The 14845-nt window shown below is 30.7% G+C and overlaps 6 protein-coding genes across 6 annotated transcripts; 4 read left to right on the plus strand and 2 right to left on the minus strand.

Annotated features, from left to right (window-relative positions):
* Positions 1 to 422: 422 nt before the first annotated feature.
* Positions 423 to 1871, plus strand: GSH2 (glutathione synthase; the record flags this gene model as incomplete). The annotated part of the gene is made up of 1 exon (XM_046078489.1): positions 423 to 1871. One exon carries the CDS (start codon positions 423 to 425, stop codon positions 1869 to 1871), a length of 1449 nt encoding a protein of 482 aa, XP_045936817.1.
* A 68-nt stretch (positions 1872 to 1939) lies between these two features.
* SCDLUD_000485 (uncharacterized protein) lies at positions 1940 to 2626 on the minus strand (the record flags this gene model as incomplete). The annotated part of the gene is made up of 1 exon (XM_046081421.1): positions 1940 to 2626. One exon carries the CDS (start codon positions 2624 to 2626, stop codon positions 1940 to 1942), a length of 687 nt encoding a protein of 228 aa, XP_045936818.1.
* A 1556-nt stretch (positions 2627 to 4182) lies between these two features.
* SCDLUD_000486 (serine/threonine protein kinase PSK1) lies at positions 4183 to 8331 on the plus strand (the record flags this gene model as incomplete). The annotated part of the gene is made up of 1 exon (XM_046078488.1): positions 4183 to 8331. One exon carries the CDS (start codon positions 4183 to 4185, stop codon positions 8329 to 8331), a length of 4149 nt encoding a protein of 1382 aa, XP_045936819.1.
* Positions 8332 to 8660: 329 nt separating this feature from the next.
* SCDLUD_000487 (uncharacterized protein) lies at positions 8661 to 9917 on the plus strand (the record flags this gene model as incomplete). The annotated part of the gene is made up of 1 exon (XM_046076704.1): positions 8661 to 9917. The coding sequence occupies one exon, from the start codon at positions 8661 to 8663 to the stop codon at positions 9915 to 9917; it is 1257 nt and encodes a 418-aa protein (XP_045936820.1).
* Positions 9918 to 10783: 866 nt separating this feature from the next.
* TPD3 (protein phosphatase 2A structural subunit TPD3) lies at positions 10784 to 12652 on the plus strand (the record flags this gene model as incomplete). Its single annotated transcript, XM_046078487.1, has 1 exon — positions 10784 to 12652. The coding sequence occupies one exon, from the start codon at positions 10784 to 10786 to the stop codon at positions 12650 to 12652; it is 1869 nt and encodes a 622-aa protein (XP_045936821.1).
* Positions 12653 to 13050: 398 nt separating this feature from the next.
* On the minus strand, positions 13051 to 14463 carry SCDLUD_000489 (endonuclease III domain-containing protein; the record flags this gene model as incomplete). The annotated part of the gene is made up of 1 exon (XM_046078486.1): positions 13051 to 14463. One exon carries the CDS (start codon positions 14461 to 14463, stop codon positions 13051 to 13053), a length of 1413 nt encoding a protein of 470 aa, XP_045936822.1.
* Between the last annotated feature and the right edge of the window lie 382 nt (positions 14464 to 14845).

Below are 14845 nucleotides of genomic sequence, written 5' to 3' on the forward strand. Positions count from 1 at the left end.
CATTTATTACTGCTATATCACTCGGGGTTTTTTATGAATCGGACAAATTTAGCTTTACTTTAACTTTATGGACCGTCTTAAGATTTATGTACATTTTATAATTATTTTTTCCTTTTTTCTAAATAAAAAATATCACCACAGTTTTTTTTTTTTTATCTTTGATTTTTAAATGTCCTTTTTGTTTTATTATTAGTAAGCAATCAACAAGCATATAAAAGTTGAGAAAATTAAAAAGTAGCGAGTAAATGACAAATTTTTGCTTTCTTTTTTTTTTTAACTTATATTTAGCAAAAAGACAACTTTATATTCTCCTACATTTTAAAAGTTGTTTGATTAATATCTTAACTGTTGGAAAAAAAAAAAAATTATATGTGTGTACACAATTACCTGAAAAACAACAATATAAAACTTAATAAAAAATAATGTCTTATCCGGTTTTATCTGATGATGAAATAACCCAAAAATTATTACCCACTATTAATCAATGGTGTTTATGTAATGGATTATTAATGTATCCACCTGCCTTTCAAAGCTCACCCAATAGTGCGACTGTGGCCCCAATAACTATATATCCAACAATAATTCCATTATCTGCCTTTAAGGAGGCTGTTTCCGTTCAAACAATATACAATGAATTATATGTTAAAGTAATTCAAGACACAGAATGGTTAGAAATTGAAACTGAAAAACTAAGTAGATACGATCTTACGTTTACTGGTAGGTTATGGGACATGTATTTGAAGGCTAAGAAAATCGGAATTATCCAAAAATTAGAATTGGGGATTTTCAGAAACGATTTTTTGCTTGATAAAGGGGAACAACAACAAATTAAACAGGTTGAATTCAATACTGTAAGTGTTTCATTTGGCGGTTTATCTTCTAAAGTAAGCCACTTACACAGCTATTTATACAAGCATGAATTATACGGTAGCAATTTTGAAGGCTGTGAAATTCCGATTAGCGAATCTAGCAAGTTATTAGCTGATGGATTGTCTCAAGGGGTTAGGGCTTATGAAAAACAAAACCAGCCACTAAATGGACAGACAGTTGTAGCATTTATTGTTCAAGATGGAGAAAGAAATGTTTTTGACCAACGGATTCTCGAATATAATCTATGGGAAAAACATAGTATTAAGTCAATTAGAATGACTATTCATGAGATTCACAAATTGACAGCAAAAAATGATTTGGGAGGAAAATTAATTTATAAACCCACAAATGAAGAAATTTCTGTTGTTTACTTTAGATCAGGATATTCTCCTCAGGATTTCAAATCTGAACAAGATTGGGAAAATAGACTTTTTTTGGAAACTAGTTTGGCCATTAAAGCGCCAAGTTTAAAGACACAGTTATCTGGAACGAAAAAAATTCAACAGTTGTTAACTGAACATGAGACATTATCTAAATTTATCGATACAGAAAAGATTAAAAAAATAACACCAACATTCGTTAAAATTTATCCACTAGATGATTCAGAGTTGGGACAATTGGCTAGGAAATTAGCTTTTGAATCACCAGAAAATTATGTTTTAAAACCACAAAGGGAAGGTGGTGGCAATAATATTTATAAAGAGGATATTCCCAAATTTTTAAACAGTATGAATAAGTCAGAATGGAATGCTTATATTTTAATGGAACTCATTAATCCCGAACCAACCGAAAAGAATGTAATTTTACGTGACAATAAATTATATAGAGAATCGATTTTAAGTGAATTGGGCATATTTGGTGTTGTTTTGTTTGACAACGATAGAATATTGTATAATGAGTATTCTGGATGGCTATTGAGATCTAAATTTAGCAGTTCCAATGAAGGTGGTGTGGCTGCAGGGTTTGGCTGTGTTGACAGTGTTGCATTACTAAGATATTAGTAGTGGTAGTACTACCACTACTACCACTAATAATAATAATAATAATAATCAACTTACATCTGACGCGACTAGTCATGGAAATTTTTAATTTTTTTATTTATAACATCATTAGCCCATAAAGCAGCACTAGTTAGATTTGTAAATTCAAATAATAAAGATACATAAGGTAGCATTTGTAATGATCCAGCAACTAATCCAAATGAAACAAATTGACCCCAATGTCTATGTGATACTTTTTCTATTTGTCTTTTATTCATATTAAGTAACTGAAAATATCTTTTTAGTAGATGTTTCCCAATAGCTGGCGAACACAACACCGTTACAGTTATCGGGCCGATGACTGGAATCAGTGATATAACAATTGGTAAAATACTTCTTATTATGTGATAAAACAGGAATAATATTTTAAATGGTAGATAGTTAATCCAATAAATTTCCATTTGAACAAATTTGCTTCGTTTTGTAGTTGAGGAACTTTGCTTAATTTTGTTTATATCCTGCTGTAAAAATTTTTTTTTACATTCGATTAAAAAACTACTTTGTCCATTTTTCTCCAAAACTTTATCAAATAATTGACTTGAAGCGGTAGGAAACATTAAATATCTTGCAATTAGTAATGAAATAGAATTAGTTTCAAGAACCAATTGAATGTGTGACAATACAAAACCAAAGATACCCAAAGTCAGAACAGAATTTGCCAATATAATAGGAAAAATCGTAAAGTAATAAATCAGCCCAATTACCGTTGTTAGCATAAAATATGGGAAAATCAATGGGAAGACATATGTCCAATAGATAGGTGTTACAATGAAATGGAAAATACCCTAAAGCTTGCAATTTTTTTTTTTTTTTTAAAAAAAGAAAAAAAAAAGATACCGTTAGTACATTGGAATATATATACAGACATATACAGTAAAGTTGATTTAACATACTATAAATGGATATAAATAGGTGGATTCAATAAAAAGGTCACGTGGTAAATTCTTGAAAGATATATAGACTTCATCAGTTACATAAATAATTACATTATCCAGCAGTAATTTGAGTATTTTCCCGCTATCTTTTATATGTATGTGTTCATCTATATTACTTGGGCTACTATTGGCTGTTTTTAAACTTTTATCTTTTTTAATTTTGAACGACATTTTTTTTTTTCTTTAGGGGAAGAGACGACCTTGGTATGTTTGTTATGATTATTAACTGATTATATATATTGAAGTATTTTTATATGAGTTGATATACCTAACACAAATATATATACTGAAGATTAGTATTTGAAGAACATGTTTTTAATTGATAAGTTGAGTGAATTTCACAAAGGTTTTATTATTATTTTCATTTTGTGTCACTTGTCTAAATATATATGATTATGATGATAGATTTTTAGTGCAATATTTCAAAAAATATATATGTATATATATATATATATATATATATTTATCGTATAGTGCAGATGCCGGATATGTGTGGAGAGGAAAGAGAGAGAGAGAGAAGGGCGGCAAAAAGATAGAAAAATAAAAATAAAAATAAAAATAAAAATAAAAAAAGGGGCAATGGAAGAAGGGAGGCGTGGGGTTTAAAATGGATGAGAGAAAGAAGATATTATTAGTTTGTTTGCATTGTATGTACTTGTGCTATTATTTTGTTCATATACTTGCCAATAATAACAATGATAATCTTGATTAAATTTATTAACCTTGTTAAACGCTTCTATTTAGTTCTCTTTAACGATGTGCGTGCTAATAAATATATAAATTATAAAATCACGTAGTAGTAAAGAAAGAGATTATATTTACAAATTAGACATTTTTTCTACTACAATCCATGCTCTGCACATTAATATATGAAAATTAAAATAATCCGACTCGGAGAAGAAAGGACATTTTGCTCTTTTTAACTTGCAATTTATTTATTTATTATTTCTTTTTCCGACAAAAGATAACCAACAAATCATATATAAGAAAGTAAAAAAAAAATAAAAGGAAAAAGAAATAAAAAGAAAAAGAAAAAGAAAAAGGAGAGAGAAAAAGAAAAAAAAAAGAAAAAAAAAAAAAAAAAAAAAAAGCGGGAGGAAAAATAGGAAATAAATATATATAATAATAAAGAAAATAAAAAAAAAAATCATATATATATATATATATATTTGACTTTTAATATTATCATAATATAAAAACCTATTATCAAAAATATATCATTTTTTTTTTTTTTTCTTTTTTTTTTCAAAGAGACAAAAAAAAAATTCATCCAAAACTTATAAGTAGCTATGCCGTTCGTTGGAGCCTCTAAAGCGGACTATCACAATCTGCAAGAGATGTTATCAAAAAGCAACGCCTCTTCCACTTTATCTTTGGCGTCAGCTGAGAACAACAAGAAAAAAAAAGAGCCAAGTACCGATCCATTCGAAAAAAATCCAAAAGATTCTGTAAAAAGCCTTGTTAATTCGAATGATGATGTTGATGATTTCAATGAACAGGAAAACAATTCTGATAATGAAGAACATGATAATACTTTACAATTTAACTCAAAAGTTTTACCTAAAATTCAAAGTACTGGCAGCAATAATACCATCACCACCAAGATTGCCACGACTGCTGCCACCACAACTATCAACGCTACAACGGAAAAAGAAAATAGTAAAGCAGATGATTTGAATATAGATGAATTAATTAAGTTTCCGACTCAATCGACTCATGCATATTCTTACAATCCATTGTCTCCAAATTCTTTATCGGTCAGATTAAATATCTTAAAAAGAACTTTAGAAATTATGATTAGAAACCCTTCTTTAATTAAAGATCCTCAACCGTGGGAACCACACCTATCTAGCTCATTGGAACAAGAAGGTAGGGAGAAAGTAAATAGAGATCAGAAAATAATAAATTTAATTCCCACAACCAGAGAAAACTCTATTACTAGTGGTAGTGATGTTGATGATAATTCCTATGACGCGAAAACGATCACTGGTCCCAAGGATTCTAAAAGAGACTTTTTTGCCAAAAAGCCAAAGTTAAATGCCCAGCCAAATTCGTTAAGAACTGCATCCTCAGCCGCTTTAAATGCATTTTTCCAGTCTGGTACTGCTAATAGCACCAATACAAACAGCAACGCATCTTTAAACCCCCCATCTCTAACAAGAAGATCAGTATCTGATTTTTCACTACACACTAAAAAAAACTACAGTAATTTTAATCGAAATTTAGATAATTTGTTAGAAAACCAAGAACTCAAGGGCAATAACAATGAGACTAGTGACAATGAAGATGCGCTAGAAGATTCGAGTTTTCACCAACCACAGGCGCCGTATGCTTCAAGTAGGAAAAATTCCAGAGATAGTGTTTTGCCCTCACCGTATCAATATAATAATACCGATGGCAATAACAACACTATAGATCATGATGTTTGTTTAAGCAATGAAAGTAGTGATGTGGAAAGCACTCCTAATGGTGCGCTTAATGGTAAGGATTTTTACCAAAACAAAGAATCTGTTGATAGTGCTGAATTTTTAAAAGCTAAAAAAGTGGGTTTAGAGAGTTTGTTGAGTTTATTGAACGAAACTTTATCAAATAACAAAGAAGACTCAGATAAAGTGTCTAGTCTACATATGATGTCCTTATTGAATATCAACAAATTAAGTGTTGCTGATAATGACTCTGGTTACACGGCAAAGCACACGGAGATTTTAAAGAAAAATCTATTAAATAGTCTAGCACAGCCGTTTTTTGAAAGTTATAGTGAGTATGTTGAAGAAGAGAATAAGATTTTAGAGATGGAAAATGGTTTAGAAGCAGCGGCTATTAGTGCTGAAAAACGCAGCTCCCCTTATATGGACACACAACGTGTTTTCCACACATTTACCTCTGGGAAAAATTCTACTCCTCAAGCCATTTTTACCTGTACCGATGAGCATCCATGGGAATTTAAATCTGCGAATGATTTGGCGTGTTTAACGTTTGGTGTTTCAAAATTGGCATTGCGTGCTTTAACATTATTAGATTTAATTCATAAAGACAGTAGGAATTTTGTGTTGAATAAGCTTTTGTCTACCGAGGGTGAAGAACAGGTTTTCACAGGAGAAATTGTGGGAACTAATCAACCGAACGGTGGTAATAGCACTAGTTCTATTATTTGGACCTCATTATGGGCCAAAAGGAAAAACAATTTGATTGTGTGCGTGTTTCAACGGGTTCCGTGTGATTACTTTGATCTCATGATTAGCATGGATGATTTTTCCGTTACCAGTGTTGTTGGTGGGGAAGCATTAAGGTTCAAAGATAAAATAGCAGAGCAAGCACAGGTACCAGAGACGAATGAGAAGGATATTAAAAAGTCTGTTAAGTTTATTGGCGAGATTACCAAGATAAGTCAGATTAGCCATTCCATTTCAAAACTTATCGATGATCTTAGAAATAATGAAGGCGGTGGGATTACTGACAATAATACTTATGTTGTCGCCAATGAACCCATCAGTATTAAAATAGCGAATACAATCAACGACATTCGTTATTTCACTCTAAACCATTTATCATATAATATTCCATGCGCAGCCACTTGTTTTATTTTACAAGATGAACTGAAATTAAAAATACACACCTTGCCGTACATTGCAGGTGTCTTTGTTGTAGATTCCATTAATTATACTTTAATTAGCTTTAATAAATCTATTAGTAAGAATCTATTCGGTATTCATGCAAGAGACTTGGTAGGGAAATCAATAGTTGAAATTATACCCGTTTTCCCCAAGTTGATTGAATATATTAAGACTTATTATCCTAAATATGATACAAATAACAACAATAATAAGAATTTAGTTTTGACGGAGCACTTTTTCCGTAAGATACAGGCTGAATTCAATGGGCACCCAGAAGATTTCTATAGCAGTATTGGTTTAGACGCTGTGCATAGAGATGGGTCAATTATTAAAGTTGATATTCAATTGCGTGTTATAAATGCCAAATACTTTGTATTATGGATAACTCATTCAAGGGACGTGGTTTTGAAAAACTACAATACATTGCCCTCTCAATTGAGTATTTTAAAGGACGAAGACATTAAAACGATAGGAAGCAGAGGTAGTTCTGCCAGTTCCTCGAAAAGAAATACCGATAACATTAATGTCAAAGATTTTAAGAAAACTGATAAGCAACATCTAAAGTTGGATGAGTTAGATGCTTTGTTGAACGATTTGGATAAGAAGGAGAAGAGCAAGAAACCAACATCCAAATTTAAGCAGCCAGCTTTATTATCTCTATCATCTGCATCATCTGCTATCTCGCTACCTGATTCTGCCAATCCTAAAGCCGCTAGTACTAGTAATTTATTATTGCAACATTCTGACGAGGAGGGCGATTCTAATGGTTGTAGGGTTGCCACCAAAAAAGCTGGCGGTGACAGAAACTTGCTTTGTAAATCGCAAACACATACTGGTGGAGAAGAAACACCTGACCAATTAGCTAAAAAGTATTCACAAAGTAAGACTAATTTTGTTAAAGATTCCAATTTTAAGTTTGATGACGACTATATTATGAATGTTACATCTAGGATACAGAGCAGGGATATTTCAAAAATTTCCTTGGTGCCGGAAAGTAATGGTGATTCAAGTACATATGAGAATTTATATGATACTGGAACCACGCATTTTAAGTTGGGTGCTCTGAAACATAAGAAGAAATTTACTGATTTTATAGTGTTACAAAAGATGGGAGAAGGTGCATACGGTAAAGTTGATTTGTGTATGCATAAGAAATTGAAGTACATTGTTGTTGTGAAAAGGATCATTAAAGAGCGTATTTTAGTAGACACTTGGGTTAGGGATAGAACTTTGGGTACCATTCCTAGTGAGATACAAATTATGGCTACGTTAAATAAGACACCACATGAGAACATAATGTATTTGTTGGATTTTTTTGAAGATGATGATTTTTATTATATAGAAACCCCAATACATGGCGAAACTGGATCTATTGATTTATTTGATTTGATCGAACTGAAAACAGACATGTCAGAACACGAGGCCAAGTTGTTATTTAAGCAAATTGTTTCTGGTGTTAGACATTTGCATTCGCATGGTATTGTTCACAGAGATATTAAAGATGAGAATGTTATTGTTGACAATAAAGGGTTTGTTAAAATTATTGATTTTGGTTCAGCAGCTTATGTTAGGAGTGGGCCATTCGATGTCTTTGTTGGCACAATGGACTATGCAGCGGCAGAAGTTTTGAGTGGTGAACCATACGAGGGTAAGCCACAAGATATTTGGGCGTTAGGGGTGCTACTATATACCATTGTATTTAAGGAAAATCCTTTTTACAATATAGATGAGATTTTAGATGGTTCTTTAAGAATACCAAATAATAATGTTAGTGCTGATTGTATTACTTTGATTCATAAGATTTTAAATAGATCAGTTAGCAAAAGATTAAATATCGAGGAGATATTTAATGATAAATGGTTAGAACTTTAATGTTAATTTTATTTCTTTTGAATAGCTGCATTTCTCTTTATATATATATATATATATATATTAATAATTATTTGTTTATTATTATTGATAGGATATAAATTATTTACCCAGACATTTTTTTTTTTTTTTTTTTTATCTTTTTTTTAAAAAAAAAAAAAAAAATGATATAGACAGATAAGAAGGAGTAAGACAAAAAAAAAAAAAAAACATTTTTTTTCTTGAGGTATAATTAATGCTTATGATAAAATAACATCTTTAACTGACTATATTTGTGTTTGAAAAAGCAAAAATAATAAAAAAGGTTACTGGAAATTAATATTAATACTGATATGACCAACAACGTTATAAGTAACAGTTCACAAACTTTACAGAATTTACTTTTTAGTGAAGAATTTAACAAACCACCGTCAACATCTAGCACAAATCATAATGATATCGGGGACGAAGCTATTTTAACAGATGTTGAAACTTATAACAAATGTCAAAGGTTATATATTACGGGGGATTTTATTCAAGTTTTAGAAGAGTTTGATAAACATAATAAACTGGACGCTAATATTGCAACAACAAACAACAAAACCAATAAAAAATGGGACGAATTATTGTATATTACATTGAATTCTATGGAAACTTTGCATTTTGATGATGAACATACAAACTTGTATGATAAGATTGGCAAATATTTACAAAATCATAAAGTTAACGAGGTTTATAACAACAACAAGAATAATAATGATAATGATGGAACCAAGGCCATTACTGTTTCAGATTTGAATTTAGATTTGAATTTAAAATATTTTCAAAGTTATTTTAAATATATTAAGGATAAGGGTAATAGTACTAGGAATGGCTCCACGAATTTTAAGGAAATGAGAGCTTTTTCCCTGGTTATTTCAGATTTTATTGAAACAAAATTATTACAGATTGGTGCCATCTTCAATAGTGACACTGATAATGAAAATAACAATAATAGAAATGATATATTGGAAAAACTTTACATGTTAATTGAGTTTTTCATTTTTGAAGTGGAAATTAACGGATTACATAAAGTTAGATCACTAAAGTTGTATGATAACGTGATGAAGAAACATTATTCAATATTTTCAAATACTAAGTATGAAAATATTATTAAAAAAAAACTTGGAAAATTTGAAAAAAATGGTAGTAATATTACTTCTAAAAACAAAGGAACAGATTCTTTACATCATGGCAGTAGTAGTATTAGAGAACACAAACTGAATAAAAATAGTGGCGAGCAGACGAAATACGATGGTAATGATTTATCATTAACTAAATTCTGCTCTAGCAAAATTTCAAAGATTTTGAAGTTTACCGGTGTTAATGGTAATAATAACATTTTAACAAGGCTGTGTTCACATTTTTTGCAAGACAAAGGGGCCGATGGAAATGATATAACATTTTTAGGAGTTTTTAAAAAGAATAAAATGTTGATTATAAGTATTACTATATTAATTGTGATGATGAGAAAAAGGATTTCTAAGGGGAAATTGAGATTAGGATTTAACACAACAAGGGCTTTAAATTTATTTAAAAAAACAATTTATAAATTGGTATCTATAATTTGATCTATAATAATTGGTGATTGATTATCATATAGGCCGAACATTTAAAAAGCGCGAAAGTTATTTTATTCGGACCGAGAGAACAACAACGGGGATGTGTGTGCTGCCTTGAAAAATATAATAAAAATATGCTTTCTCATGTAAAAAATCTGCAGTTGATATAAAAGTTGAAAATTTGTGTTAGATTATTTTTAGGGGTGAGAGAGAGAGTAAAATTATGTCTGGAATGGACTAAGAATACATTGCACTTAGACAAGAATAATATTAAGAACATTATAAAAGGAATGAATTTGGTGGCATAAACAAAAGAAAGAAAGAAAGGAAAAAAGATTATTTTATTTTCTCTGCCCCTTTTTAGTTTTACAGAGGGCGCAAAAGAGAGAGAGAGAAAAAAAAAGTTACCCTTTTCTCTTTCTCTCCCTACAAAAAATAAACGAAAAATCTACTTTTAACATTTTAAAAAGATTTTCTTTCTTCTTTTCTTTAGAAATTATTTTGTAAGTAAAACTTATCAATTTATTTAATCCTGAACTTTTTTGTTCTTTTTCTTTTTCTTTTTTTTTCACAAAGAAAGCAATTTCTCTTCCCCCTCCCGTACAAAAAGGTCATGTTTTAATATTCTCAGCAGCTTAACCCAAAAAAGAAGGAGAGACATAACAAATTTAATAAACTTATTCATCAACAAACAAACAAACAAAAAATAAAAAAAAAAAGAACAAAAAAGGTAAATCAAAATAAATTAAATCAAAATAAACTTCTAACATAATAATAAAAAAAAAATTAAAAAAGGAACAATATTTTTTTAATAAAATTTTCATATTTCGGCACAAAACACTAATATATACATATACACTTAAATGAGTATCGCAATGTCAAATCCATCCACTGCTACCACCAATACCGCTACTGCTACACCAACTTTACCCAAAGAAGATGACCTATATCCACTAGCCCTATTAATGGACGAACTAAAGCACGATGATATTGCCAATAGAGTTGAGGCAATGAAAAAAGTTGATACCATAGCCATTGCTTTAGGACCAGAAAGAACAAGAGATGAATTGATTCCATTTTTAACAGAAGTTGCGCAAGATGATGAAGATGAAGTTTTTGCTGTATTAGCTGAAAAATTGGGTTCATTTGTTCCGTATGTTGGTGGTCCCAAATATGCCACTGTATTATTGCCTCCCCTAGAAATATTAAGTGCTACAGAAGAGACTATTGTTAGAGATAAAGCTGTTGACTCCTTAAACAGCATAGCCCAAGAACTATCAGAAGAACAAATTTTCCATGATTTTGTTCCATTGATTGAACATTTGGCCACTACAGAGTGGTTTTCTTCTAAAGTTTCCGCCTGCGGGTTGTTTAAATCTGTCATTGTTAGGGTCAAAGATGATAAATTTAGAAAAGTTTTGCTACAGTTGTTCTACAATCTAGTTTTGGATGACACCCCAATGGTTAGAAGAGCTGCTGCTAAAAATTTACCCACCTTAATCGATTTATTGACACAAAATATTCGTTTGTCTACAGAAGACGATTGGGAGTTTATTTCAAATATGTTTCAAAAGATTGTAACCGACAACCAGGATTCTGTCAAGTTTTTGGCTGTTGATGTTTTAATTTCCATTTTGAAATTTTTTAATACCAAAAAGGACTACACTCATCTACCAGATCTCTTACATTCTGCTATACAACTAATTACTGATGAAGCTTGGAGGGTTAGATATATGGCAGCCGATAGATTCATTCAATTAGCAACGGAATTTGTTGAACAACCACAATTACTCCAGCAATTTTCCCAACCCTTTTTATCTTTGTGCGAAGATAACGAAAGCGATGTAAGAAAAGCTATTGCCAAACAGGTACCAGGCTATTCTAAATTAATATCTAAGAGTGATAAAACCATTGTTTTGGAAAAGATTTTCCCGGCTATCCAAACCTTGAGTATGGATGAAAACGAGACTGTTAGAACTTCCTTAGCCTCTGAAATTACTAACATGGCAGAATTATTATCCAAACAGGAATGTATTGATCATTTGATCCCAATATTGTTAAATATGTTGAAAGATGAATGTCCCGATGTTACGCTAAACATCATTTCTAACTTAGAGGTGGTTAATAATGTGGTTGGTATCGATATTTTATCTGAAAATTTGTTACCTGCTATCACAGATTTAGCTATAGATGTTAACTGGAGGGTGAGAATGGCCATTATTAAAAATATACCATTATTGGCAAAGCAGTTGAGCGTGCAATTTTTCCAAGAACGTTTAAGTAATCTGTGTTTATCATGGTTGTGGGATTCGGTTTATTCGATTAGGGACGCTGCCGTTGAAAATTTAACTAAATTAACGGAGATTTTTGGTTCTGATTGGGCCAGAGATGAAATTATTTCCAGGTTGTTGAAATCGAAGTCGCAATTGCTAGAAAATTTTGTGTATCGTATAACCCTATTGCATGCATTAACTGGATTAGTTCCTGTTGTCGATTACGAGGTTGTAATAGACAAGATTTTACCATTTGTTAATCATTTAAGTCAGGATCCAGTCCCAAACATTAGATTCAATGTCGCCAAATCTTATGCAATGATTGTAGAAAGACTTGATAAAGATAAATATAAAGATTTGATTGATAATACCATAATTCCTAAATTACAAGAACTAACCGAGGATCAAGACCCAGACGTTAAGTTTTTTGCAGATAAGAGTTTAAAAAAAGTTAAGAAGTTAATGGAGTGAAACAAACTATTTGTGAATTATTATTATTATTATTGTCATTACTTAAATATATGTTTCAAAAAAAAAAAAAAAAAAAAAAAAAAAAAAAAAAAAAAAAACTGAGGCTTCCCTTTTATTTTTTTTGAGTATTTTATTTTAATAATGTATCTATATCTATATATGTATATTTGGTGTTTAATTTTAAGTTTCATATACATATAATATATATTTTTTTTATTTTTATTTTTATTTTTGTATAGCTCACCTATTTGTTCATCGGCCAATTAACAGGACAAATAATATTAATAAAGAAGCAAGCAACTACGCTGCATTTATATATTAGGACTAACTTCAAGTGCAATAATCTAATAAAATCATCATGATAAAAAAAAAAAAAAAAAAAAAAAAAAAACTATATCTCATTTAAAATATTTTGAAACTATTTTCCTTTTTTTTGGAATTTTTTTAGTAGGTGTAACATTGATTGAATTTTCCTTTGTAATTTCATCTGCTCCTTCTTTTTCTTTTTCTTCTTCTTCTTCTTCAAGTTTTATGTTATTAAGATCATCTTCAGTATTTTCCTGTTTAATAGCACTGTCCTCAACACCAACAACTTTTTCATTTTTGATTATAGTATTTTCTTCTTTTATAGTAGAGCCATCGGGTAATGAAAAAAGTTGCATAATTTTTTCCTCTTGTCCATCTCTATCAAATACAATGGGAAGCTGATCTTTCACGTTAGAAACCCATTCTTCGATGCTAGAATATTTTCCAAGCCTATTCTCCATTTTCCCACCTTTTATAACACCAGGACATATGTCGTTACAGTAGCATAAATCACACTTAGTACGTCTCGGTATACAAACAGTTTGACCAAATCCAACCAAAACAGGGTTAATTTCGTTCCATAATGACAGGGGTAAATTATTTTGCAGAAAAATTCTTGTTTCTTCTGGGTTTTTATTATTCTTACTATTTGGCAACCATTTGAACATTCTGGTCATTCTGTCCACATGGACGTCCACCCCAATCCCCCATTCATCCCACTGCCATGCAGCTTGTATAAATAAATTGGCCATTTTAGGGCCTACTCCCGGCAAGCTAATTAGCTCATCGTATAAATATGGCAAATCAAGCGTATTACTAGTATTATCATTAGTTATGATAGATATTGTTTTTTTAATATATTTAGCCTTTCTAGAATGGAAGCCAACGCATGAAATTAGTTCATTTAATACATCTTCTTGAATTAATTGCAATGATTTAAGTGAAATACCAGCCTCAGCATCTAATTCTTCTTCAACACAGTATTCCATCAACCGAGTCATCGCTTTACACGTCATTTCATCCTTCGTTTGTGATGATAACATTAGTGCTATTAAAATTTGCAACCTTATATCAGTTGGTTTTGGAATTTTAATTTTCCCAGTGTTAGGACCGTCATTAGTAGGATCGACAATAGAATACGCGGAACTGGTATTATTAACAAATGGTAAAATACTTGAATTTAAATATATTGGCAGTGTGGAACATCCTATGGTATCTACTGGCGTTTGCAGATATTCTCTCATTTTTCTGATTTTGGAATAGATTGGTATAAATCTAGGAATATGCTTTTCCAACACTAACTTTGCGGACGGTGAAATTAAACTCGATAAGGGTTGTTCAAGAGTTTGTGTTATTGGCTTAACTATTAATCTTAAATATTGTGCTGAATCTAGAGATTTTATATGGTTTACATGGTCCACATATCTCTGAATTTTTTTGGCATTATTATTAGCATCGTTTTGCTCAGCTTCTATTTCAACTTCAATTCTTCTTTTCCGTGCCATTGAATGTGAATGTGAATGTAAATGTAAATGCTAAACTCAATGATATTACAATCTGTAAGTACGTAATTGCTGTAATGTCAACTTTAATTGCATCTAAGTATACTCCCTGGGCTATTAAATTTATCTTTTTTTTTTTTTTTTTCTTTTTTACTATACAAGTGTTACAAACAAAGCATATATCGTTGAATGATTGATTGTTTTTCGTTCAAAAAGCCAAATGTCCGTGGGTATAGTCTGTCGGATACTCGGTATAATAGTATTTTAAAATATATTTTTCTTTACCGTGGTTGAAAACAGCGGGTGCTTTTTTTCCCCTCCGGTCCTCAAAAATGAATGAGGGTGACAGGGCGTGCGAGGCAGAAATAATAAAACAAATAATATC

The sequence above is a fragment of the Saccharomycodes ludwigii genome, chromosome I, assembly GCF_020623625.1.
Source record: "Saccharomycodes ludwigii strain NBRC 1722 chromosome I, whole genome shotgun sequence".
Taxonomy (NCBI): Eukaryota; Fungi; Ascomycota; class Saccharomycetes; order Saccharomycodales; family Saccharomycodaceae; genus Saccharomycodes; species Saccharomycodes ludwigii.